Below are 25971 nucleotides of genomic sequence, written 5' to 3'. Positions count from 1 at the left end.
GGGCCCAGAAGCTTCTGGAAGGGCAGCCATGAAGACAGCACCAAGTAGAAAGCAAAGCCCACCCGGGAGGGTGGAGGAGCCACCACCCTGTGTACACAACCTGCTGCAGACTCAGTGCCCGAGGCTTTGCCATGGCCTATCACCATGGAAACAGAGGAGGGAGGGGTCAGGAAAGCCTATTTCTAGAAAACCCTGGACCGCACCAGCCAGCGCTTCCAACATGCAGGGAGTGTGATGCGGGCTGGCGGGAGCCCTGGGCCGTCTGCCCACCGTCACAGATCCCTGGGTGTATGCGGCCGGTGCAGGGTGGGGGCACTGCAGGGACAGCCCACCCACATTGTGCCACTGCCACGGCCGCCCTGTGAAGATCCGGGCGTGGGGCCGCCTGCGAGGTCACCGACGCGTGGCAGTCGTCCTCCCTGGCCAGCCGTGGACGAGGCTACTCGTACTCCAGGAACTGCTTGTGGTAGAAGAGCAAGTACCTGGGGGCAGAGACAAGTGTGCTGGCCCGGCTTGGCAAGGACTCTCGCCACCAGCTGCCTGCCACGGCTCTCCAACGAGTGGTCCTCATGACCACAGGCCCCCATCTGAAGCCCTCCCGCTCAGCTCCCAGCAGCTGGCTCTGCTGCAGGCCTGGCCTGGGAAGGACCCCAGCTGGGGCATGGGAGGGACGGGTGCTGGTGTGCTGGGCCCGGCAGGGCCAAGTAGGCAACTATGTGGCCCTGCCAACGCTGGGAGGTGGCCAGGCAAGTGCCGCCAAGACCAGCACAGCATCTACTGCAGAGTGAGCCCCCGCAACCTGGGCCATCAGACCACCTCCCCGAATGGTGCCATGGATGTGGGCATCATGGGCTTGGGGGTTGGGGACCTCTTCCCTCCAGCCCCACGCCCGGGACGCACCCCTCACTGTCCAGCACGTCCTTGATGCTGGCCTTGGTGATGATGGCATCATCACACTTGAACCACTGGTCCTTGTGCTGCCGGATGAAGCTGGTGTAGTGGCCGCTCTCCAAGGTCCCCTGGTGGTTCACCACAGCAAACAGCGAGTACCTGGCAGTGGGCAGGCGGGGTGGCTGACTCCATGGTGGCACCTGTGTGCACCTCCCCTGTCCCCAGGAGCCCCGCCAGGGCCCCGGCTGGGAGGGTTCCCTCTCTGGGAGGGCAGGGACTCACTTGTTGTCATTGTTGAGGCTGTCCGTGGGTGCCTGGTACTGCCCGTTCAGCCTGCTTTCCTTGCTGGAACAAGGGGAGCTGTTCAGCACGGCTCGGAGGGGACACCAGACCTGCCCCAACACCTGCACCCACGCCCGGCCACGTTTCCTGGTGCTTCCACCATGGTCCTCTCCCAGGGGGGCGTGGGCTGCTCGGGGGGAGTGCAGCTGAGAGACTGTGGGCTGAGTGCAGCCCCACCCCAGGTGGGAAGTACAAGGGGAACTCACCCCACCAGTTAACACCAAGTAGGGCACAGTGGGTTATGTCACAGCCTGCTAAGCCACCACCCGCCACGCTTACCAGTTCTAGTCCCGGCTGTACCACCTCGTATCTAGCTCCCTGCTTGTGGCCTGGAAAAGCAGCGGAGGATGGCTCAAACCTTGGGCCCCTGCACCCACGTGGGAGTTCTAGATGAGGCTACAAGCTCCTGGCTTCAGACCGGCCTAGCTCCAACCCCTGAGGCCATTTGGGGAGCGAACCAGTGAATGGAAGATCTCCATTTCTCCCCCTCAGAGTTCTTTCTGTAACTCCTTTATGTAAAAATAAACCTCTTAAAAAACCAAAAATAACAAAGGGAAGAACTACACGGGGAAGCTGTTGCTGGCCGCCAGCCACCCTCCCGGGCAGCCCGTGCCCACCTGGAGGCCATGAAGGGCGTCATGTCCAGCTCCAGGGGGAAGGACACGTAGGTGGTGATCTTACGCCGCAGCTTGGCCGAGTGCTCGAAGCGCTGCAGGTGGCCGGGGAAGCACAGGGTAAGGGCCGGGCGGGGGCTCCCTGAGCCGCCCCCGGCCACCTGGGGCAAGGACACAAGGCAGAGCCCACACAGGTCGTATCTGGGGGACTCTGGGGACACAGCAAGGTGACCTATGGCAGCCTTCCACAGCAAGGCCAACCCGGCAGAGACCAGCCAGGAGTCGGGAAGGGGCAGTAGCGGTGGCACAGTGTCACAGCTACCGCCTGCAGTGCCCGCAGCCCACATGGGCACTGGTCCGTGTCCCTGCTGGTCTACTTCTAAGCCAGCTCTCTGCTAATGTGTCTGTGAAGGTAGCGGAGAAGTGGTCCAGTCTTGGCCATTGTGGCCATCTGGGAGTCTCTCAGGTCTTCTTCTGTGACTTTGTGCAAAGAAATCTGTCTCTCCCTCATCACTTTGCCTTTCAAGTAAATTAGGAAGAAAGAAAGGCATGTACGATGGCTCAACTGGCTAATCCTCTGCCTACAAGTGTCAGGATCCCATATCCTGGAGGCTCCACTTCCATCCAACTCCCTGCTTGTGGCCTGGGAAAGCAGTCAAGGACGGCCCAAAACCTTGGGACCCTGCACCTGTGTGGGAGACCTGGAAGAAGCTCCTGGCTCCTCCCAATTGGCTCAGCTCCAGCCGCTGTGGCCATTTGAGGAGTGAACCTTCCCTCTGTAAATCTATTTTTTCTAATATATATGAATAAGTCACAAAATAAATTAGAAAAGACAAAGCTGCTTGCAGCCTGCAAGGCCACTGGCTGTGATGGGGTGTCTTGGTTTAAGCCCAAAGCTATGCCCGGCCAGGCGGCTGGAGGTAATGAGCCACCCCCTCCCTGCTCCCACTGCGGCCGGTGCACGCCGAGGGTGGCAGTGCCGGCCCTGACAGTGGGGCCTTATGTCCAGCCGTCAGACCTACTTTGAGATGGAAACAGGCCACAATGGGCAGCTTCTTCATGGTGAGCTGCTTGGTGGACTCCTGGTAGCTATGGCAACCGCTGCATTTGATCTTGGCGCTGCTCCCCAGGTGCTCCGGCCTGGTGAATCTGCAGGACAGAGGGGCGGGTGGCCGGCTGGGTAGTGGGGTAGCAGCGGGGAGGGAGATCCAAGGGAGGATGTGACGTGGAGTCGGGGCAGATGGCACCCATGGGCACTTGTGTACGCTGGGAGCAAAGCAGGCCTGCCATCCCCTCCCATACCCACTGCTCAGAGCAAGCACTCAGGGTGTGGCCAGACAGGGTCTGAGTGCACCCCACAAGGCACTCTACTCCGAGGTCCCCACCAAGGCCCCTGCAGCTGTGAGTGGGAGCTATCCCCACTGCGAGTACTTTAATCACAGCGACAGCCAATAGGATAGGCGGGGGCTTTAAAGTGGCCCACGGGGGATGGGGTGTGGCCTTCCAGGCCGCTTACCTACGCAAGCAGTCGGTGAGCGTGGTGGTCCCCGCCACATGGCTCTCCCCATTTACCACACTGCCCTCACTGCCCGGGCTCAGGGGCCAGAACGGCGTGGAGGAGCCGGGGAGGTCTAAGCTGATGTCCCAGAAGGGGTCGATGGTGGTGGAGACACCGCTGGTGGGAAGGTGGGGAGGAGACAGGGAGGCAGAGGCACTGAGGACCACCCTGGACTCCTCTCACCTCACCCTGGAGTCAAAGGATGACGGGCGGCCCCAGTGGGGATGGTCAGGAAGCGAGCTGCCCAAGCTAAGAGGTCATGCCGCCCCTTGGGGTTTTGTGAAGCCCGCTGATTCCAGGCCCCAGGATCCACCTTTTCCCTGGGCACTGCATGTCCACCTCCCACTCCACCCCACCACGGGACAGTGGAGACCCCAGCGCCTGCTCAATACTGAGGGCCAGAGCCAAGCTCAGCAGCCCCTGCATGGATGCCGGCAGCCGCCCGGGGCTCCTGCAGTGGGCAAAGTGGGTTAGCTGCGGGCTCAGGGGCTGTGGCTGGAGGCATCTGGGAGGTGCAGGCTGCTCAGAGCCAAAGCCTGGAGTCAAAGCTGCTTCTGCAGGATCAAACCAGTACTCAATCTGCCCCACGGAGAGGCTGAGTGCCTGTCCACAGCCTCTGCCTAGGGCTTTAGTACACTGCACCAGCAGGCACTGCAGGTGCCCGCACACTTACTGGCAGACCTGGCAGGTGACGTCCGACTGCAGCCCCCCAGTGAAGATCTGGTCGATGATGCAGTTGCAATGGTTGGGGTTGTTGGCCTTCTTGCCGTTGTCGTCACCTGGGGCAGCCGAGGGTGCTGGGTCAGTGTCTGCGCCCCCAGGGCAGCTGAGTCCCTGAGAGCCCGGCACGGCTGAGCCTGGCCAACAGGTGTGTGCCGAGTGGGGCATCCTGGAGGCTGGGTATCCCCTCCCTCACACTTACCAAGACCCCAAGGCCTTGGCCCGGGCAGCCGTAAGGCCTCCCTTTCTCACAGGACACTTGAGCCTCCTTGTGTCCCAGTGTGGCCACACACTCCCAAGCAGGCCCCGCCTTTGCCTAGCTGGCTGAGGCATCTGGGGACCTCAGGGTGTGGCTGTGTCTTGGGCTCTCTGCGCCTGCTACTCCTACTCGCTCTCCAAGATCACCCCATCCTGAGATGGGTCACAGAGGTCAGAGGGCAACATCGGAGCCCGTTTCCTCCTTTTAGAAAATGTGCAGTGCACTGCAAACCCACGGGGCCTGACCTTGACCTGGCCCTCTGCCGGGTGCCTAACCCACCTTTGCAGTGCCGGTGCAAGACGTCCAGGGCGGCGATGAGGAACTCATGAGCGTCTTGCTGCTCGTAGCCCGCCAGGTGGCGCGCGTGTGTCCACACCAGGTGCAGCAGCTTGTATGGGATGTGCGGGGACCGATGCCCCGAGTAGAACTGCTCGGAGAGAAGAGGGCACGCCCATGTCACACAGCCATCCCCGGGGACCCTGCGGAGGCAGCTGTGTGGCCCTCACTGGCAACCCCTAATTCAGTTCCAGCTCCAGGGATTAGCCCAGCCCCCTCTGGCCATGGCAGGCATCTGGGGAACGAACCAGAGGAATGGAGCAGTCTAAGTCCGTCTCTCTCAATTAAAAAAATAAAACAAAAACCACAGAAAATATTATGAAAAAGATACAGGCCCAGCACAATGGCTCAATTGGCTAATTGTTCCACTGCATGCACCCCGGGATCCCATACGGGCACAGGTTCATGTCCCAGCTACTCCACTTCCCATCCAGCTCCCTGCTTGTGGCCTGAGAAAGCAGTCAAGGACGGCCCAAAGCCTTGGGACCCCGCACCTGTGTGGGAGACCCTGAGGAAGCTCCTGGCTCCTGATGGGCTCAGCTCCAGCCATTTCAGCTATCTGGGGATTGAACCCAAGGATGGAAAATCTCTCTTTTACTCAGCCCTTCAAATAAATAAAATTTAAAAAGCTAGGCATGGATTCCAAGCTTTTAAGAGATTTATTTACAAGTCAGAGTTTGAGTGCGGAGGGGCACAGAGACCTTCCACATGTTAATTCATTCTCCAGATGGCCGCAGATGCTAAGGCCTGCCGAGGCCAGCGCCAGGTACCACATCTGGGTGTGTCACATGCGGGTGCAGGGACCCAAGCACACTGAGCAGGCTGCTGGATTGGAAATGGAGCAGCCGGGACTCTAAGCACTACCCCAACAGGGTGTTGGCATAGCAGGCAGCGGCTTACTTACGATGTCACAACACCAGCCCCCGAATGCAACATTTTGTGTGTCCAAATCAAATTGTCCTTATTTAATTTCCCATTCACTTTCTGAAGTGTCTACAATCCCGTTATTACTAGAAAGTCACAGAGTTAGCCTTGCTGCTTTCGTGCTGGTTCTACCCAGGGGCTCCTCTGTCTGAGGCTGCCAGAGCTCCGTACCTGGTGGGGTGAACCTGGGCCACATCCCGCAGGGGGAGGGGGCTGCCAGGTTCTGAGAGGGCGGGGTGCCAACAGAAGCAGTGGCTGAATCCCCCACGTGCGCAGCTCTAGGCCCTGTTCCACTCTGTCCTCAAGTACCCGTGCTGAGCTGAATCTGAGCGGCGAGTACAGCCCTGCTGCCACTGTGTTAGAGGTGGGAGGAACACGCACAACAGGGGAAGGGGCGCCAGGCGCTGGCCCTCAGCTCCCCGGTAGCCCCTGCCCAGGGCCCCGCAGCACGCACCTCCTGGAAGAGAGAGGACATCTCGCACACCAGGCAGGAGCTGGGGCTCTGCATCTCGCAGCGGTGCCGGTCTGACAGGAAGAAGTCGCGCAGCAGTGGTGTGTGGGTCAGCGCCTGCACGATGCAGTTCATGAAGCACGTGTTGCCCAGGTTGATCAGCCCCCGCAGACCTGCAGGGAGGCAGCGCAGGCCATCACTGCCATGCGGGCTTACAGTGCATGAGCCCCGCCCACCTGCAGGACGCACCTGCGCTCGCTCACTTGGCATGCGAAGCCTGAGCAGCACTCACCCCACCCCCACTCCACCCCTCGGTCGCTCAATGGAGACAGGATTATCTAAGTGCATTTGCAGTTTTCGTAATAACAGGCCGTGTGAGATGGCTGGGTAGGGCGGGATGTGCTGGCGTGGGCAACTACCTCACACAGGAGTACGTGGCATCCAGTTGCCAGCTAGGGCGCCCAGAGGCACCAGGTGAGACCCCTGCCAACTCCTGGCTCCCACCTGGGTTAGCCCTAGCTGCCGCAGGCATTTCGTTTTTCTCTGTCTCTCCACCTTTCTCACATGCTGGCACATTCCCCCGACTGCAGCCCCTTCTCTGCTGGGCCCCACTCCGTGGCTGCCCTGCCCACCTACGGTGCAGGTGGACGTAGTCTTTCTCCTTTAGCAGCCCCCCGCCCGCCTATGGTGCAGCTGGCTGTGATGTCCCCCTCCCCTCCACGCCCACCTATGGTGCAGCTGGCTGTGATGTCCCCCTCCCCTCCACGCCCACCTATGGTGCAGCTGGCTGTCATGTCCCCCTCCCCTCCACGCCCGCCTATGGTGCAGCTGGCTGTCATGTCCCCCTCCCCTCCACGCCCACCTATGGTGCAGTGCAGCTGGCTGTCATGTCCCCCTCCCCTCCACGCCCACCTATGGTGCAGCTGGCTGTCATATCCCCCTCCCCGCCCTGCCTATGGTGCAGCTGGCTGTCATGTCCCCCTCCCCGCCCACCTATGGTGCAGCTGGCTGTCATGTCCCCCTCCCCTCCCCGCCCACCTATGGTGCAGCTGGCTGTGATGTCCCCCTCCCCTCCACGCCCACCTATGGTGCAGCTGGCTGTCATGTCCCCCTCCCCGCCCGCCTATGGTGTAGCTGGCTGTCATGTCCCCCTCCCCGCCCACCTATGGTGCAGCTGGCTGTCATGTCCCCCTCCCCGCCCTGCCTATGGTGCAGCTGGCTGTCATGTCCCCCTCCCCTCCACGCCCACCTATGGTGCAGCTGGCTGTGATGTCCCCCTCCCCTCCACGCCCACCTATGGTGCAGCTGGCTGTCATGTCCCCCTCCCCTCCACGCCCACCTATGGTGCAGCTGGCTGTCATGTCCCCCTCCCCTCCACGCCCACCTATGGTGCAGCTGGCTGTCATGTCCCCCTCCCCTCCACGCCCACCTATGGTGCAGCTGGCTGTCATGTCCCCCTCCCCTCCACGCCCACCTATGGTGCAGTTGGACGTGATCTTCCTCCTCTTCGGGTTGTGCTTCAGCAGCTCAAGCTCGCGCTTGGTCGGCTCCCAGGTGGAGAACTTCTCCCCGACTCCTAGGATGCACGCAAGCGCGGGTTTGAACACCAACACGTTTGGGATCAGAGAGCTGGGGCAGGTGTTTGGGGTGAGGGTGAAAGAGCCCATGTGGGAGTCCCACCAACATGTGGGTCCCTCCTGGCTGTGGCCTGCTGGCTCTGACCATTGTGGGCACCTGAGGAAGGGACCTGGCTCTTTCTGCCTCGCATGGGAGCCAACAGCTGAGAACATTGTGGTGGGACGCGCGTGTGCTCCCACTGTGAGGCAGCGCAGGGGCGTCTGCGAGCTGTGTGGACCTGGCACCCACAGAACTGTGAACCAAAGACCTCTTGTCTTCCTGTTTCCAGGCGAGAGCAGCTCCCACTGTCGGCTGTTTCCACCAGGTGTGTTTCCTTTAAAAAGCATGCTGATGGTGCTGGTGCGCCGGCACAGTGGGTAAGGCTGTCCCCTGCGGCGCCAGCATCCCATATGGGTGCTGGTTCAAGTCCCAGCAGCCCTGCTTCTGATCCAGCTCCCTGCTCATGGCCTGGAAAAGCAGGGGAGGATGGCCCAGTGCTTGGACCCCGCAGCCACGTGGGAGACCTGCGAGAAGTTACTGCAACTGGAGTCTTCTGGATCTCTGTCACTGTTCTTCTGCTTCTCTCTCTCTCTCTTTTTCCCTCCCTTCTCCCAGTTTCTTTAACCCTAAGGTTTAAAAAAAAAAAAGGTGGGGCTGTGTGACACTATCCGGCTCACTTCAGAGGACACCTGTAACCTCTGGGCTTTCTGAAGCCTCCTGCGGTCAGGCTGACCACGCCAGGAGCAGGTGCTCTTGGGCTATGGGATACAGCGTGTGCACATGCGCCAAAAACACCCTGCGGTTCTGTGTGTGTATGCTGAGAACACCCTGTGGTTCCGTGTGTCTGCGACTCCTGGCTGGGAGAGCAGGGCTTCCAGGTGCTGCTACCCTGACACCAGTGCCTGCAAACGAATGTTTCCAGCCCCGCGGATGCTGAGACAACGGCAGCAGCTCCCAGGGCAATGCCCAATGTGCGCATGTGTCAGTCAGCAGAGGGCAAAAGGGCTCTGAGCCAGCCCAAGGAAACCCCAGCCGAGCAGCCGCAGACAGGGGGACGGGCAGTGGGGGAGGGCCAGGGCACACTCCTGTTCACCTTATGCCAGGCCCTACGTTTCTCAGCCCCGGGTATGTAGGGCATCATGGAGAGGGAAAGGTTCCACCCGCGGGAGCCCCGGGCACCAGCACACCTTGTATCTTCCAGGCTTTCCGCTGCTCTTCCTTGGCGATGACCTCCATGTCCTTGTCGTAGATGTAGTCCTGACACAGGAAGCAGTAGATGCCGCCATACATGAGGTCTATGGCTGCAGAGCGAGGGGCGGAGGGCTCAGCACACATGCAGGTGTGCGCACTGCCCCTCTGCTGTGTGCCCTACGCTGCTCTCCCTGTACTACCCAGCAGCTACCTGCGTTCCTGCTACCCATGTGGGAAACCCAGCTGAGGCTCCTGGCTTGAGCCTGGCTCAGCCCCAGCCATCTGGGGAGTGAAACAGAAGATGGAGGAGCTCTAACTTTGCCTTTCAAGTAAATAGGGGGGAAAAAAAACAAAGACAAAGCTGACATTTAGCCTGATGGATGGGAAGACTCAAACAACTAAAATTAGAAGTGAAACCCTTTACCGAGAGAACATTATGAACAACTGCACGCCAACCCACATGAAACAATCAATTCCTGCAAACCCGCAGTCCACCCAACTGGCCCAGAACACGACAGGAGACTACTTCAGCAAAGCCTTCAAACCCGTGCCTTCTGTGCGTCACACACACAGGCGACAGCGCCCCATCCCAACACCTGCAACAAGGGGCTTCTGCCCCGCTCTGCTAATGCCCATGCAAGCACGAAGCCAACGGTCCAAACACCAGTGGCACACTGAGGGGCAGGGCTCTGGGATAGTCAACTCCCGAACACAACACAACCACAAGACGGTGGGCCACAAGAAAATCTATCAACCATCCTGCAGGACTGGCGGGATACAGGAAAAGCAATCAACCCAGGCAGATGGTAAGCGAATGCAGCGCAGTTGCAGAATGCATTCTTACCCATGCAGACAAAGCATCCAGCAAAACTCAACATGATAAAAACATTGCACGAAACAGCAATGTGCGGGAATGCCCTCAACATGATAATGGACATACATAAAACCCCACAGTGGCAGAGCTCAGCCGGTTCATCGGCTGCTGCATCTCCCGTTTTATGCTGGCTGGAGTCCTAGCTGTCCCACTTCCAGCCCGGCTCCCTGCTTGATGCACTCGGAGACAGCAGGCAACAGCTCAAGCTGTAGGCCCCCTGCCTCACACACAGCAAACACAGAGGGAGATCCTGGCTCCTAGCGGTGGCCCGGCTCAGCCCTGGCTGTGACCAGCATTTGGGAAGTGAATTAACAGATGGATGATCGGTCCCTTTGTACCCCTTCTTTCTTCATATTTTTAAAAAAATATTTATGGTCCTGGTGCAGCAGCCTAGTCTTGCATGCGCCAGGATCCCATCTGGGCACCGGTTCATATCCTGGCTGCTCCACTTCCCATCCAGCTCCCTACTTATGGCCTAGGAAAGCAGTTAAGATTTATTTATTTCTATTGGAAACAGATTTACAGAGAGAGAAAAAGGTCTCCCGTCTGCTGGTTCATTTCCCAAATAGCTGCAACACCACCGCGGAATGAATTGAGGTGGATGTGACCAAAACACAGTGTACAGAGCTCGGACAAGCTCCGGATAAAGGGAATGCGGTTTTGTGCTTGTGGACCGGGTTGGGGTTGGGTGGCGTCCACCGCACTTTCTGAGTTTAAAGCTACAGAACTCTGGGAACTACAACAGTGTGGTGCCTGTTTGGAGCCGGACCTGTGGCCCAGAGTGCCAAGGTAGCACCGAGAAGAAAACCTTGCCTGGAAGGTTGAGAGGCTGGCGACAAGCGTGCCAGGGCCTGGTAAACAGGGTGGGGGGAGCGAGGGACTGGAAACGCACGGCCCAAGCAGCGAAACCAGAGCCCTGCCTCACAGCAGGTACGGAAAGACAACTCCAACTGGCTCAGGAGAACAAGAAGCAGACAACTGAAACACACCAGCCAGTGCCGAGGCTCTGCCTCTCCAGGTTGTCGGTTCAAAATACAGATCTCTCTTCCTCACACAGATAACTGAAAATCACCCCCGCCCCAGGGGTGGGGGACCAGGGGGGATGGGGTCCTTGGACCCACCTGCAAGGGGCGGGGGATCTGGAGGGGCATGGGCCGCCTGGCCCAGGTCTCTTGGCCTGCCTGCGAGGTGGGTGCCGGGTTTGTGAGCCCTGGGGGCAGAGGATCCAGTGAGGCTTGGGACCCCTGGCCCCGGTCCTTGGGTTCGCCTGCAAGAACATGCCCTCCTCAGTGCAAAAGCCGGAGCAATGCACACAGGCCCTGATGCACATGGAGAACACGGCAGCTCATCTGGTGCCGTAGCAGAAGGAGAACAGAACCAACTAGCCCAGCCAAACGATGACAGCAAAGAAACCTCAGTGGATGGAGACTTGAGGCTTACTATCTCAGTCATCGGACATTGGGAAGGTGACATCATTCTTGGATTGGGGAAATCAACAGCATTCCAGAACTATCCAAGCCACTTGGGCAGGACCCTTGGAGTATGTCCACATGGAGATCTGGGTTGATGTGAGGTGGCCATTCCTCATCCCTGGGTACTGGGACGTGTGCAAAGTCGTGTGTAGCTGCCCCCTTTTCTTCTTCTTTCCCCAGAAACAAGAAGAAATAACCAATTTGGAAACAATGAGTTCACCCACTTTTCCCTAAACCTCGATCCTTTCCACCCCAATCAACCATGTAATCATTGCAAAAACTAAAACAATTAAAATAAATGCAAAAAAGGGGAAAAATTACTCCCTCCCCCCACCAAAAAAAAAAAAAAAGGGTTCAGATTCAAGTATGTGTTTCATGCAATAAAATGGTTCTTAAAGACAACAGTGCACAGGATGAGGGAGCTAGTCGGGAAGCTAGTCGGGAAGTGGAGCAGCAGGGACTTGAACCAGCGCCCCTACGGGATGCTGGCTTTGTAGGTGCGGCTTTCCCTGCTCTCTCAAAGCAAACTTTACCGACACCTACTCATTCCAAGCAGTCAGGGCCCCACTGGTCAGTAGGGTTGCCAGTGGGAGCCCACACTGCACACTTCTGGAGCGTGCTGGACTAGGCCTAATCCCTGTTCACCAGCAGCCCAGGCGGTCCACCGGCCAGGACCTGTCCTCCACGCCGACCGGCAGCCCAGGCGGTCCACCGGCCAGGACCTGTCCTCCACGCCGACCGACAGCCCAGGCGGTCCACCGGCCAGGACCTGTCCTCCACGCCCACCGGCAGCCCAGGCGGTCCACCGGCCAGGACCTGTCCACCACGCCCACCGGCAGCCCAGGCGGTCCACCGGCCAGGATCTGTCCTCCACGCCCACCGGCAGCCCAGGCGGTCCACCGGCCAGGACCTGTCCACCATGCCCACTGGCAGCCCAGGCGGTCCACCGGCCAGGACCTGTCCACCATGCCCACCGGCAGCCCAGGCGGTCCACCGGCAGCCCAGGCGGTCCACCGGCCAGGACCTGTCCACCATGCCCACTGGCAGCCCAGGTGGGACAGCAGCCTCAACTGCTGAGAGAATCAAACTGGCATTGTGGCATAGCAGCTAAAGCCACTCTCTCTAATACTGGCTGCTCCACTTCCAATCCAGCTCCCTGTTAATGCGCCTGGGAATGTAGTGCAAGGTGGCCCAACTACCCACAGGAGAGACCTGGAAGAAGCTCCCGGCTCGGGCTTGGTCCAGTGCTGGCTGCTGCAAACATCTGACTTCCAAAATGTAACGAAAAGTCAGCACCAGGCGCTGGCTAAGCCACTGCTTCTGACGCCTGCATACCATAATGGAACTGTTCAGCCTCTGATCTGGCTCCCTGCTAATGTGCCTGGGAGGCTGCCGACCATGGCCCAGTGAGCTAGGAGACGCGGATGGGGTGTCCAGCTTCCCCCGGCCCAGCGCTGAGCTGCTGCAGTCATCTGGCGGAGGGGGAGCTCCTGCGTGTCTCCCAGCCCTCCAGCACAGGTCTCCTGCACGCAGCCCGCTGGGGAAGGCACAGCATGCAGGGGGCTCACCCAGGTTGTGGCGCTTGGACTTGGCGTGTTCGTGGATATGCTTCTTGGTGAAGCAGCCGAAGAAGACGCAGTAGAGGCAGGAGTGCAGCCGGTTCAGGTGGACGCCACACACGTGGCACACGCACGACTTGGCCTGAAATGCAGACAAGGCACCTTAGTGAGCCATGAGCCACACAAGCCCAGAGCTGCAGCTCACACCCATAGGTGCTCTGGCCCTGGGGTATGCTGGTGGGAGAATCCAGACTCCAGAGCGGGGACCGGCGACTTACACCCCCCTCGACCACGGCATACAGGTTGCCCCAACACTGGCAGGGCTGGGCGGGTGGGGTTGTGAGGGGTTCTCCCAGGCAGTTCTGGAAGGACTTAGCAGCAGTAACAGGGAGCATGAACTCTTCACCTTTGATGAAGAATCACAGGGTACCCACAGACATGTGCACGTATACACCCCCACACACGTGTACCACAGGCACACACTCCATCTTCAGCTTGTCATGGGAGGATTTCAGCTAATACACATAGTAGGAATAACAAATACACAAAACCTTCACACAAAAAAAAAAGATTTACTAATTTGAAAGGCAGAGTGATGAGGGAGAGAGATCAAGATCTTCCGTCCACTGGTTTCCTCCCCAAAGGACCACAGGGAGCCTGGAACTGAGTCTGGCTCTCCCACACAGGTGGCAGGTGACCCAAACACTGGGGCCCGTCTTCCGCTGCTCTCCCCTAGAGGGCGCTGCGGTCACAAGCCGCAGACACTGACAGCCCAAACCAGCTTCTTCCATGTCAAACTGGGGACAAGCCTCAGGCCTGGTCTTGCCTAAGTGCTGAGCGCAGACCCAGTACCTGGATCAACACGCCATGGTATCACGTGACCGAGTGCTCTCTCCCCACGTGGTGCATGAGACGCTGCTGGACACGCCTGCGCCCGAACCATGGCCACTTCACTTCAGACCCACCTGCTGCTCTCGCGCACACTGGGAGGCGGCAGCCAAGGACTTGGAGGCTGGGTCCCTGGCCACTCACGGGGAAACCCTTGGTGGCTGTAGCCATGTAAAAATCCAACCAGCAGATGGGAACTCTCACACATTGTCACTTGGGTTCTGTGTGCGTGTGTGAGACTGTGGCTCAATGTGAGTGTCTCGCTTGCTCTGCCTTTCAAATAAGCTCAGAAAATGAAGAATAGGCAGACGGCACAGCAGATGATAATGCGTAAAAACCAGCTCGAGAGGCACCCTGACTCCTACAGCCTTCACTGGGTCTGCTCTGCAGCAGGAGGGCCCACTGAGCCCAAGAGGAGCCGGACACACAGGCCATCTGGTTGCACATGCTAAGAGTGACCACGAAGAGAGCCATGGTCCACCGTGGGGGCCGTGGAGGACTGGGCACAGAGCCGAGAGCTCTGCGAAATTCTACGGAACAAATGTTACCCCCTTAGGAGGTCAGGTGTGACCTCCATGGAGCGTCCCTGCAAGAAAAGACTGCGAGCAGGAAGCAAGGTGGGAGAAGCATGGATGATCTGGGTCCGGAGAGGGCTCCCCACCGTGCAGGACCAGTAAATGTCACTGTGGTGGCATTCAGACCACTGAGCCAGGGTGCCCAGAGGGGGAGGATCCAGGCCCCCGCTGCTAGCCAGGTGTCCCTGAGCGGTCAGGCAAGCAGTAGGTTCTGTGAGGGCCCAGCAGGGACTCACAGCCAGCATTAGTGGGTTAGGTTCCTGCTGGCAACACCACGTTCTGCATCTGAGAGTCAGGTCCAATGTCAGTCGCAGCTGCTCCCTCTAGAATTTGACTCTCTGGATCTCTCTCTCTCTCTAGGATCTGGACGTACCTGGGAAAGCATTGGAAAAACGCCCAAGTGCTTGGGCTTCTGCAGCCACAGGAGGGAGGGGGAGCCAGCTGTAGTTCCTGGCTCCTGGCTTTGGATCAGCTCAGCTCCAGCAGTTGTGCCCACTTGGGGATTGGACCAGGGGATGGAAGCCCTGTTTCTCCTCCTTTCAAATCAGTCAAACTTTAGGATGAAGAAGAGCCGGGGAGCCAGGCATGTGAACTGCAACCTCCGCTCCATCGGCTGCTTTTGGCTGGTGGGCGGGGCACAGCCTGGCCTAATGAATTCTGGGGACATGGGGTGATGAATTATGGCCTAGGGACGTCCATGGATAAGGCCACCATATGTGTAGGTGAGGAATGAATCCTGAGGGACTCTCGACAACAGAGCCACTGTACTTGCAGGTAAGCGAGGGGACTGAGACCTGGTGGTTTGGAGGGGAGAGACCAGAAGATCTTTATGGGTCAGACCGATCCACCAGCCCACATGGCAGTCCTGGAATGGACTTGTTAGCGTAGAACATGCTGACGCACATAAGCTCGGGCTGGGGGCCTGTCTAGCAGGGCTAGATCCCAGTAGCTGACTGACTGTTGAATCAGGGGACAGGTCACATCAGGCAGGGCCATGACACTAACCAGCAGGTGAGAGAACCAGGTCTGGGGGTAGATCCTGAGGGGGATAAGTGGGCCCAACCCTGTGGAAATACAAGTCCCACTGGTTAGTTTAACAGTTGGGGTGGTGACTGGCTGAACTAGGTGTGATCACAGAATCATAGAACACTCAAAGGTACTGGGGCTGAGAATAAGCTGGGCAGGTCCAGGCTACTGCACCCACATGTGCATCCTAAAACAGGGTGTGGGGCAGGCCGGGTTGCAACATCCACCAGCTTATACAAAGGCCAAGATGGAGGGGCAGGCTATGCCGGGTAAGGGCCTAGCACCTGCTGGCGCATGTGAGATCTGGGTCTGGGAATGGGCTGAGTGGGGGAACCTGGGAAACTCCCCTATGGGGTCATAGCTCCCACTGGTGAGCATGTGATCCAGACCTGGGAGTTGGGCAAGGTATCTCCATCCACTGGCAAGTGTGTGGGTTGGTTTTGGAAGGGGTGAACTGGGCAGGGCTGAGCAAACCTTAACCCACTGGCTAGTGCAGAAACCAGGCTAGAGTGCAGGTCATGCCAGACTGGGCTAGGGTATCGCACCTTCCAGTTTGTGTGAGCCACGAATGGGAACAGACTGGGCAGGGCCAAGTGCCAGCACCTGTTAGCGGGAGTTGGGATTGGGGACAAGTGGGTCAGGCTAGGCTGCAGCGCCCAAGGAAAAGGCCAAGACAGGTGAGGGACTGCATCAAGCTAGGTCAGAGCAAGCCCTGGCACATGCAAGATCTACGGCTGGGAACAGGCCTGGCTGGGGAGCTAAGGGTTGTGGTTCCCGCTGTGAGTGTGAGGGCCAGAGTGGGGGCTGCTGTCTGGTCTGGACATGGTTGCAGTGTCCCTCAGCACAAGTGTGGACTGGATCTGGGGTGTGATAGACTTGGCCAGGCTGTAACACCCAACAGTAACAACTGGAATGGATGAGGGCCAGTCAGAAACGGCCACTATTACTGCCAGGATAGGATGTGGACTAAGTAGGGCTGGTCTGTGGACCCATCGGTGGGCGTGAGATCTGGCATTAGAAAAGGTTCTGATGGAGGAGCTTGGGGATCTCCTCTGTCGGGACACAGTCCTTACAGGTGAGCACAAGAACCATGATCGGGAGCAGCCCAAACCAGGCCGGGTCAGTTCACATCACCCAATGGTGAATCTGAATGACAGAATGGAGTGTGGGTCAGGCCTTGTTGGGTGGCAACACAACCCAGTTCACATGGGGGCCAGGACTGGGGGCAGGATGGGCTGCACTAGGCTGTAGCCCCCACCAGTATGAGCTGGAATTGGGGGTGGGCTGGGCTTTGCCAGGCTATATCACCCACTGGCAAATGGGTGAGGTGAGGCAGGTCATGCTAACCTGGGCCACAGCACCCAACCAGCACACATGAGACCAAGGGGAAAGAGGGCAAACCCGGCAGGGGGGCTGTGTGGACCACCACTCCCACTGGAGAGTGTGAGTTGGGATGGGGGCAGACCAGGCTGGGTTGACTGTTCCTAGTGGTGCATACATAAGCCAGAGTGAGTGTGGGTTGGTAAGGCTCTGTTGCAGCGGATGGAAGATGCTGGCACAGGGGGGCAAATTCTGTCAAGTTAAACTGCAGAATCACCTAGAGAGTGCAAGGTCCAGGAGTAGGAGTGGGCCCAGTAGGGAAACAGTGGGCACCTCCTTCTTGGATTGCCTATCTGACTGGTGAGCATGAGAACCAGGCCTGGGGCAGGCATGGCCAGACAGAGTGGCAGCCACCAGCATGTGTGTGGGCTGGGTAGTGGGGCTTGTTGGGGTGAACTGGGCTTCAGTGCCTATTGACATGCATGAGAGCTGAATGGGATGTGGGACAGACTGGACCAATCTATTGTACATACTGACAAGCATGGGAACCAGGCAGGGGTGGGTCTGGTGGGGGTTATTGCAAGTCGCTGACTAGGCTGCCATTCCCACTGGTTTGCGTGAGGGCCGAGTGTGGTGGGCAGGATCGGGATGGGCTCCAACACTCTGATTTGCAAAGACAGGGCTGGAGTCAGAACTGACCCAGACGTGGTATTGGCAAGCACACATAAGAATCAGTATGGGATCACCTCAGATGAAGCTTATTTGGGAATTCCCCCCAGGTGAATTGCTAGACATAGAACCCCAATCATGGAGAGAATTGCAGGTTCCATGGTCTGACTGTGGAGTGCATGGGTCAGACCTGGGCCTCCTCAGAAGCTTAGATGGAGCAGTGGACAGCATAGCCACGTGTACATGGAGGAATATGGCAGTATATTGGAGCCTGCAGAGGATACCTGGTACCACAACAGACGACAGAGGACAGAACAAATTAATCAATTACTGCAACCAAGTGTTGGCAGTAAATATCTGGGCAAATGGAGACTAAGGTAGACTATGTCAGCCGGTGGATTCTGGAGAGATTTCATCACGCTTGGAGTGGTGAGATCAGCAGTAATGCAGAACTTGAAACTATCAAAACCTCTTGAGCAGGACCCTTGAAACTTGCCCCATATTGGGGGCCCTGTCCTCCATTCCAGGGTACAGAAGCATCTGGGAGGCTGGGGTGGCTTCTCCCTTTGTCTCCCTCCTTCCCCCAGATGCAGGAAGGAAAAAAGAGAATGTGGAAACAATGGTCTTACCTACTTCCCTTTAGCCCTTGACCCCTTGCACCCTAATCATCTATGTAAAAATCATCAAAAAAAAAAAAAAAAAAAAAACAAGAAGAGCCCGGGATCAGATTCTCCCAAGGGCCTTGGACGAGCCTGCTCCATTAACACCCCATGCTGGCTGCCTGGCCTGGGTGCTGCCCAGAACATGCTCTGTGTGCACCTGGCACGGCCGCCGTGGCACCAGATGCACGTGGCTATGATCCTCCTGCCACAGTGCCTGCTGCTGAGCCAGGAGGCACTCTCCCCGGAATGCTGAGCAGGGGCCAGTGTGGCAGGGCCGTGTCTCACCAAGCACACGTCTTTCTGGCTGACGCAGGCAGGAGGCAGTGGTGGCAATGTTCACTCTGCAGGGTGGCTCTGAGGGCCTGCCAGCAGGGCCTGTGGCTTCGCTCCTGCAGCCCACCATTCCTCCTGAGTCAAGTAGACCTGGATCCCATGCAGCAGGTGGGCAAGGCTTACTGCTTGAAACAACCAGGTACCAATGCCACAGAGCATAAAACACTAAGCAAGAGGCAGCTCCAATATTAAGAATTCTCTCTTTCTCTCTCTAAAACAAACAAGCCAAAAAAACCTCTGCAGGCCCAGCGTGGTAGCCTAGTGCCTCAAGTACTCACTTTGCACACGCTGGGATCCCATATCGGTGCCGGTTCTAATCCTGGCAGCTCCACTTCCCATTCAGCTCCCTGGTTGTGGCCTGGGAAAGCAGTCGAGGACGGCCCAAAGCCTTGGGACCCTGTACCCACATGGGAGACCTGGAAGAGCTCCTGGCTCCTGGCTTCAGATTAGCTCAGCATTAATCCTTGAGGTCACCTGGGGAGTGAACCAGTGGATGGAAGATTTTCTGTCTCTCCTCTCTATAAATTTGACTTTCAAATAAAGATAAATAAATCGTGGGCCCGGTGGCGTGGCCTAGCGGCTAAAGTCCTCGCCTTGCACACACTGGGATCCCATATGGGCACTGGTTCTAATCCTGGCTGCCTCCCTTCCCATCCAGCTCCCTGCCTTGGCCTGGGAAAGCAGTCGAGGACGGCCCAAAGCCTTGGGACCCTGTACCCGCATGGGAGACCTGGAGGAAGTTCCTGAATCCTGGCTTTGGATCAGCGCAGCACCGGCCATTGCGCTAACTTGGGGAGTGAATTATTGGATGGAAGATCTTCCTTTCTGTCTCTCCTCCTCCTCTCTCTATATATTTGACTGCAATAAAAATGAATAAGTCTTAAAAAAAAAGATAAATAAATCCTAAGAAAAAAGTTCTTTTTGTGGACCTAGCACTGTGGCACAGTGGGTAAAGCTGCTACCTGTGACACTGGTATCACACACGGACACCGACTCAAGTCCCGGCTGCTCCATGTCCAACCCAGCTCCTTGCTAATGTACCTGGGACAGCAGTGGAGGACGGTCCAAGTCCTTGGGGCCCTTGGGCTCTGCACCCACATGGGAGCCTGCATGAAGTTCAGCCTGGTCCTGTCCTGGCTGCTGCTACCATTTTGGGGAGTGAACCAGTGGATGGAAAACCTCTCTTTCTCCCATCTTTCACTCTTTCTGTAACTGCCTTTCAGATAAATACAATAAATATTGTGGCCTTGCAGCAGCAGCTGACGTGGCTGCAGGCGACCCCAAGTCCAGCGCAGACAGGTACACGAGCCGATGCCTACCCAGGGCACTGGAGGCGAGGCACTGGATCTGCTCCAGACCCCGCATGTCTCCCCAGACTCAGCACAGAACAGGAGGGCCACAGGAGCCAGTTCCAGCCAACCCATGACACACCGGAATGGACAGTCCTTACATAACTGGGGCATAGACTGCCCCTTTGCCAGCCCACGTGTCTAGAGGAGCATAAAATTCCTTAATACATATCTCAATCACCCCTTCCACTTCGCCCCTCCGCTCTGCGCAAAGGGGGCCCAGGAGTGGATTTTCTAATAAAGCTTCTGTTACAACCATGGACAACTTGCGGGTATTATTCCACCAGCAGGGCACGGCAGCCTGGCTGCTGGCGCCCGTTTCCCAGGCCACATACGGCCTCATGGCCCTCATCACTGTAGATCCAGTGAAAGTAACACTTGCAAGAAGGCAAATTGCATGCGTTATCTTTGGCGACTTTTCCAGAAGTTCAGGATGCTTTCCCACCACCAGGAACTCTTATGCAAGGGAAGGGACAGCTGTGAAAATTTACTTTGTACAGACTCCCTTCCCCCCAACATGAAGTTCCAGGATTCTGTGTTTGTAAGGAGCCATCGGAACACCTGAGAGCCCATTCCATGCCGCTGCTCCTGCTAGTCCTACAGCCCGCCCGGAGCTGCTGACACCGGTAGCAGCCCCTCCCTGTTCTCGTCTCTCCAGCAGCCTCTGCTGCAAGGAAAAGGCTCCAAGGTCACTTCCAGCCCTCAAGACTGACCCTCCCTCTTCCCACCCAAGCCTCTGGCTGCCCATCACATCAGGGGCGCATAAGGCAGTCTTCAGAGCCTGTTGAGGAGGTCAACCCAAGGCTGACCTGGCCTCCAGCCGGACTACCACTCTACAGGAAACACAACGCAGGGGTACAACATCATTTAGAGGGTATGGCGGTTTGGCACAGTGGGTTAAGCTATAACTGACAAGACTGGCATTCCATGTGGGTGTAGGTTCGGGTCATGGCCACTCTGCTTCCATCCCCCTCACCTGCTGACGCCATGGAGGACAATGGAGGATGGTCCAAGCCCTTGGACCCTTGCACCCATGTGGGGATGCAGACAGAGCTCCAGGCTCTTGGCTCAGCCCAGCCCTGGCTGCTGCAGCCACTTGTGGGATGAACCGAACCAGCGGATAGAAAGATTTTTCCTCACTGTCACTCTGCCTTTCAACTAAACTAAAAATGTAAAAACATTTTGAACTTGCGCCATTTCTGCCATCAGCAAAATTCAGACTGTGGGAAGGTTAATAACTCAAAAGGCCCAAGCCCCCCCTTTTTTTTTTTTTTTTCCTTCTCTTTCTTGATTTTCCTTCAACTATAGTTAACTATGTAAAGATTGTCAACAACAATACAATAAAATGGATTATATATATAAAAAAAAAAAAAAAAAAGATTTATTCATTTTATTACAGCCAGATATACACAGAGGAGGAGAGACAGAGAGGAAGATCTTCTGTCCGATGATTCACTCCCCAAGTGAGCCTCAACAGGCCAATGCACGCCGATCCGAAGCCGGGAACCTGGAACCTCTTCCGCGTCTCCCACGTGGGTGCAGTGTCCCAATGCATTGGGCCGTCCTCAACTGCTTTCCCAGGCCACAAGCAGGGAGCTGGATGGGAAGTGGAGCTGCCGGGATTAGAACCAGCGCCCATATGGGATCCCGGGGCTTTCAAGGTGAGGACTTTAGCCGCCAGGCCACGCCGCCGGGCCCGGCCCAAGCTTTTCAAAGCCAAATGTAAGAACTCTCTCATCCACTCACCCATCCATCCATTAGAGGGGTGAAAAGAAAAGCTTTACAGTAACACACTTAAAAAACATCACTACAAGGCCAGTGCTGTGGCATGGTACGTACAGTACAGGCATCTCCTGTGACTGCTCGACTGGAGCTGGAGCTCTCTGCACTGGCTTGGGAAAGCAGCAGAAGGCAGCCCACATGCTTGGGCTCCTGCAGCCACACATGAAGCCCAGAAAAAGCTCCTGCCTCACACCAGACCAGTGCTGACCGCTGTGGTCACTTGGGGCCTGAACCAGTGCATGCAAGATCCCTTTCTCTGTAACTCTGCCTTTTAAATAAATAAACCTTAAAAACAAACAAAAAAACCAGGGCCTGTATTGTGGTCTAACCGGTTAAGCTGCCATCTGTGATGCTAGCAGCCCACATGGGGCCAGTGTGAATTCCAGCCGCTCCACTCTCATCCAGCTCCCTGCGAGTGGTCTAGGAAAGCAGCAGAGATCATCCAAGTGATTGGGCTCTTGCACAGGAGGAGTTCCTGGCTGAAGTCTGGGCTAGCCCAGGGTCATCGCAACCAGTGGCCTGTGTCTTGGGAGGCAGCTGGTAGGGGCTCCGGGGCTTGGGCCCCTCCCTGCTGCCTGCTCCAGCCCCAGCGGTTGCTGCAGGCATTGGGCAGTGAGCGTGTGATGGCGGCTCTCCGCCAGCCACATCCCTGCTTAGCCGAGCTGGAATGTGGGCAGCCCAACAGAACCATAGCGTGCTCGCTCGCGCTCTCCTTCTCTTTAAGTATGTATTTATTTTTATAGGAAAGGCAGATCAGATTTACAGACAGGAGGAGAGACAGAAAGATCTTCTGTCTGTTGGTTCACTCCCCAAGTGGCAGCAATGGCTGGAGCTGAGGCAATCTGAAGACAGGAGCCAGGTCTCCCACACCCTGGTACAGGGTCCTAAGGCTTCAGGCTGGCCTTGACTGCTTTCCCACACAAACCAGTGCCCACATGGGATCCTGGCACTTGCGAGACTAAGATTTAGCCACTGAGCCAATCCCTATCACTTTAACTGACATGCCTACCTTCCCAGGATGCACCAGCCTCCTGCGGACCATCCCACTTGAAGCTCACAGAGTCAGGGTCTCCACACCCAGAGGCACTGCTTTGGTTTTGTCTTTCGTGGGCAACTCTGTGGTCCATTTGTGATGGACATTTCTCCATACGGTGCACACTGGGGTAAGAGCAAGGTCTCCGACCCAGTGCAGCCGGCCAGACAATGCAGGGCGCCTGGTAGCACACCCCGCAGTAACCGTTCCCGGAAATGCATCCCCAGGGCTCCGCCTTGAGACAGCAACATTGAGGCCATTTCCCACGTAAACCCACCTCCCCTTCCACACGGAACAGCCCTAGAACCCAAGCAGAGGCCACCTCCTTGGCCTGGCGCCCGAACTAACACCCCCAGAACTCACAATTTGTGAGCCAGGCCGGTGGTTGTAGGCACTCTCTTGAACCTCAACCACCCGTCTCGGGTTTTCTCCTTTACACACCCCCTACCCCGGCTCATACATCCCCAGGGTTCCTCCAGATTAAAGCCTGCAGCAAACCCAAGGCCCAGACAGAAAGCTCTGGCCAGAGCCGCTCCCTTCTTACAAGGGAATGCCAGGCTTCCATTCTAGCTGTCCCACTGGGAGACACCTGCTCTTTACAAGCCTCCAGAGGGATGGGGAACACACAGGTGCCTCCACCAACTAACTCCCCCACTAGGGCAGATATGCAAGTCATGTGGAGCCAGCACCTTCTCCAAAAACACGCCCACCCCTCGCTTCCCCAAGCTGAGGGGGACAGAGTCAAGATTGTGCCTTCCAGCCCCTCCCCCGCCCCAGCCCAGGTGGCTTTCTCTTCTCTCTAGCCCTCCCCTCCTCCATCAACTAACTCCCCTAAGGACAGGAAAGCAGGCTGACCGCCCCAGTTGACAGCTGTTCAGCAATAAAGTGCACTTTGCGAAAACATTCTAACTACGGTAGCTACCAAAAGTCAGAACTGCAGAATTCTCACAGGCAAAGGATGGAGAAAGACACTTTACCAGGGCTGGCAGACTGGGTTAGGCCTCTGTCTGCAACACTGATATCCCATACTGGTTCCAGCTCATGCTCCAGCAGTTGCATTTTCTTGTCTTTTTCCAGATTTATTTATGTCCTCCATTTCCAGGTGCTGATGAAGTTTGACAGCAAAGAGTAGCCTTCCCCTCTCCCGCAGACACAGGAGAAAAAGTAAAAAATAGAAACCTCAGCACCCTAATCAGAGGCCCACATGGACATGCATCCCTCTCAACTGTATAAATATTAAAAATAAAGTCTAGAAAAAAAATGTAAGAGAATGTATTTATTTTATTTGAAGGAGTTACCAAGGAAGGGAGGGAGCGATCTTCCATCTGCTGGACCATTTCCAAGTGGCTGTAAAATGGCAGGAGCTGGGTCAGTCCAAAGCCAGGAGCCAGGAGCTTCTTGCAGGCCCCCCAGGCCGGTACAGGGTCCCAAGGCTTTGGGCCTTCCTCGACTGCTTTCCCAGGTCACAAGCAGGGAGCTGGATGGGAAATGGAACAGCTGGGACTAGAACTGATGCCTATCTGGGATGCCTTGCTAACAGAGGATTAGCCCGCTGCTCCACTTCTGCTCCAGCTCCCTGTTACTACCCCTGGGAAAGCAGTGACGGATGCTGACCTGGCACCCACGTGGGAGACCTGAAGGAAGTTCCTGGCTTTGGACCGGCTCAGCTCCAGCCACTATGGGTGTGAACCAGCAGATGGAAGATCTGCGTGTCTCTCCTTCTCTGTCTGTAAAACCACCTTTTAAGCAATAATAAACACATCTTTAGAAATCACCGGCTCCTAAAAGTGTTGAAGCGTAAGTCATTCCAAGCAGCTGGTGTGTCAGGCTCGTGCCCTTTCCGCACCAGCCAGCCCTGAAGGGGCAAGACATTGGTCGCATTCAAAACCTGCCACAGGGTGGGGCTGCATCAGGACTGCGATGATGACAAAAGCCACAGTCCACCTCTCCTAAAATGACAACACTTAACTGACATGCCAACCTCCCTGGGAACTCGGGTTTTCTCACAAAGATGGCTTCTCAAAGCTTTTTCCCCAGAGTGCTAGAAACGTACCTCAAGCGAGAGAAGCACGGAGGAGGGTCCTGCAGGCGTGACCCCCAGGCCCTGCCCAGCCAGCCACCCGGAAGTGGCGTAACTTTCCAACCAGCCAGCGAAACAAGCAGAGCAATGCAACTTCTTCCTTAGGCAAGTCAACTCTCGAACTCCAGGAAAGGAGAAGGAGGGAGACGTTCCCCACACCAAGCGTCCTCACATCCTCGCCCCAGAAACTGAGAACTGGCCTCTAGCTCCCAGCGGTGCGCTCCAATACCCATAGCAACCAGACCGCTCCATTTTAGGCGGGGCTCATTTGCAAGACTTCCGTTCTGCTCCTGATAGGGACCCCCACCGGCTTCCGATTTCAGCTCATTCCCCAATCGATATTGATAAAACAACAACAACAACAAGAGACGCAGCGCGAACCCTCCCTGCCATCTCAACCAAGGGTCACCCCATCCAGAGGCGCCACTGCAAAACAGCGCTACAAGGTAGCAAACAAACGCATCCCGGGCCAGGACGACTTAAAAAATGACATTGTTTCCAGAATGCCAACACACTAACCGGCTACTGCTTTGGGGGGGGGTGGGGAAACGCAACGTGAGACACGGGGCACCACCTCCTGCACCCCACTCACTCCTTCTCTAGGAGGAGGCCTCTAGGGACAGAAAGGCGAAATTCCCACCTTCTCGGGCCGTCACGCAACCGCCCAGCGGGTCTCGCCACGCACGCAGGCTGGGGTGCAGCGTGCGGGCACCCACACAGCCAGACCTGCGACGCGCGGGACCCCCGAGCCCACCCACCGCCCAAGCCCTGGCGGACGTGGGGGTGTCTCCCTGGGGCTCCAGCAGACCCGCCGCTCCCCAGTCCGGGTGGCCAGGGGCCCCCGATGCGCGCACCGCCCCGGCAGGGCCCAGGGCACGGGGAGGGCCCCCTGGCCGCTCCCGCAGACGCGCGCACGGCCTCCGCGCCCCGCGCGCGTCCGCACCTTGCGCTTGCGGGCCTCGGCCGTGCCGCTCCACACGAAGCACTGGTAGATGGCGCGCAGGTTCTGCTTCCAGTTGTCCACCTTGAAGCTGCCCAGGTGCGGGCAGCCCGACGGCGCCACGGCCAGCTCGGCGTCCATGGCTTCGGCCTCGGGCTCCGGCCGGGACACCATGGCGGGTGGCAGGGCCCGGCCGCGCACCGGGGGCGGCGGGGGCGGAGGAGGAGGAGGAGGCGAGGGGGGCGAGGACGACGCCAGCGCGGCGGGGTCCCGGGCTGTCCTGCTCGGCGCTCGCCCAGCCGGCCGGGACAGGGGCGCAGGGAACAAAGCGGCGGCGCGGGCGGACAAAGACGCGACTGCGCAGGCGCCGCCCCCGAGCCCGGGGCGCGCAGGGCGGTGCGGGGCGGAGATGACGTCACCCCGCCCAGCCAAGGCTGGGCGAAGAGGAGGGGGCGGGGCGAAGCCCGCTAAGGCCCTTACTATTGGTCGGAGGTTTAGTACCGCGA

At 57.6% G+C, this 25971-nt stretch overlaps 1 protein-coding gene across 1 annotated transcript; it reads right to left on the bottom strand.

Annotated features, from left to right (window-relative positions):
- USP22 (ubiquitin specific peptidase 22) lies at positions 1–25840 on the bottom strand. Its single transcript, XM_058676022.1, has 13 exons — positions 25469–25840; positions 12818–12950; positions 8900–9013; positions 7570–7671; positions 6099–6268; positions 4664–4811; positions 4079–4184; positions 3364–3522; positions 2870–2996; positions 1851–1942; positions 1174–1236; positions 901–1050; positions 1–482 (listed from the first exon to the last, which is right to left on the bottom strand). Exons 1-13 carry the CDS (start codon positions 25637–25639, stop codon positions 440–442), a joined length of 1578 nt encoding a protein of 525 aa, XP_058532005.1. The 5' UTR covers positions 25640–25840; the 3' UTR covers positions 1–439.
- Positions 25841–25971: the final 131 nt, after the last annotated feature.

The sequence above is a fragment of the Ochotona princeps genome, chromosome 17 (genome assembly GCF_030435755.1).
Source record: "Ochotona princeps isolate mOchPri1 chromosome 17, mOchPri1.hap1, whole genome shotgun sequence".
NCBI classification, from domain to species: domain Eukaryota; kingdom Metazoa; phylum Chordata; class Mammalia; order Lagomorpha; family Ochotonidae; genus Ochotona; species Ochotona princeps.
The sequence above is the reverse complement of the archived record's forward strand: the minus strand, read 5'-3'. Positions and strand labels throughout refer to the sequence as shown.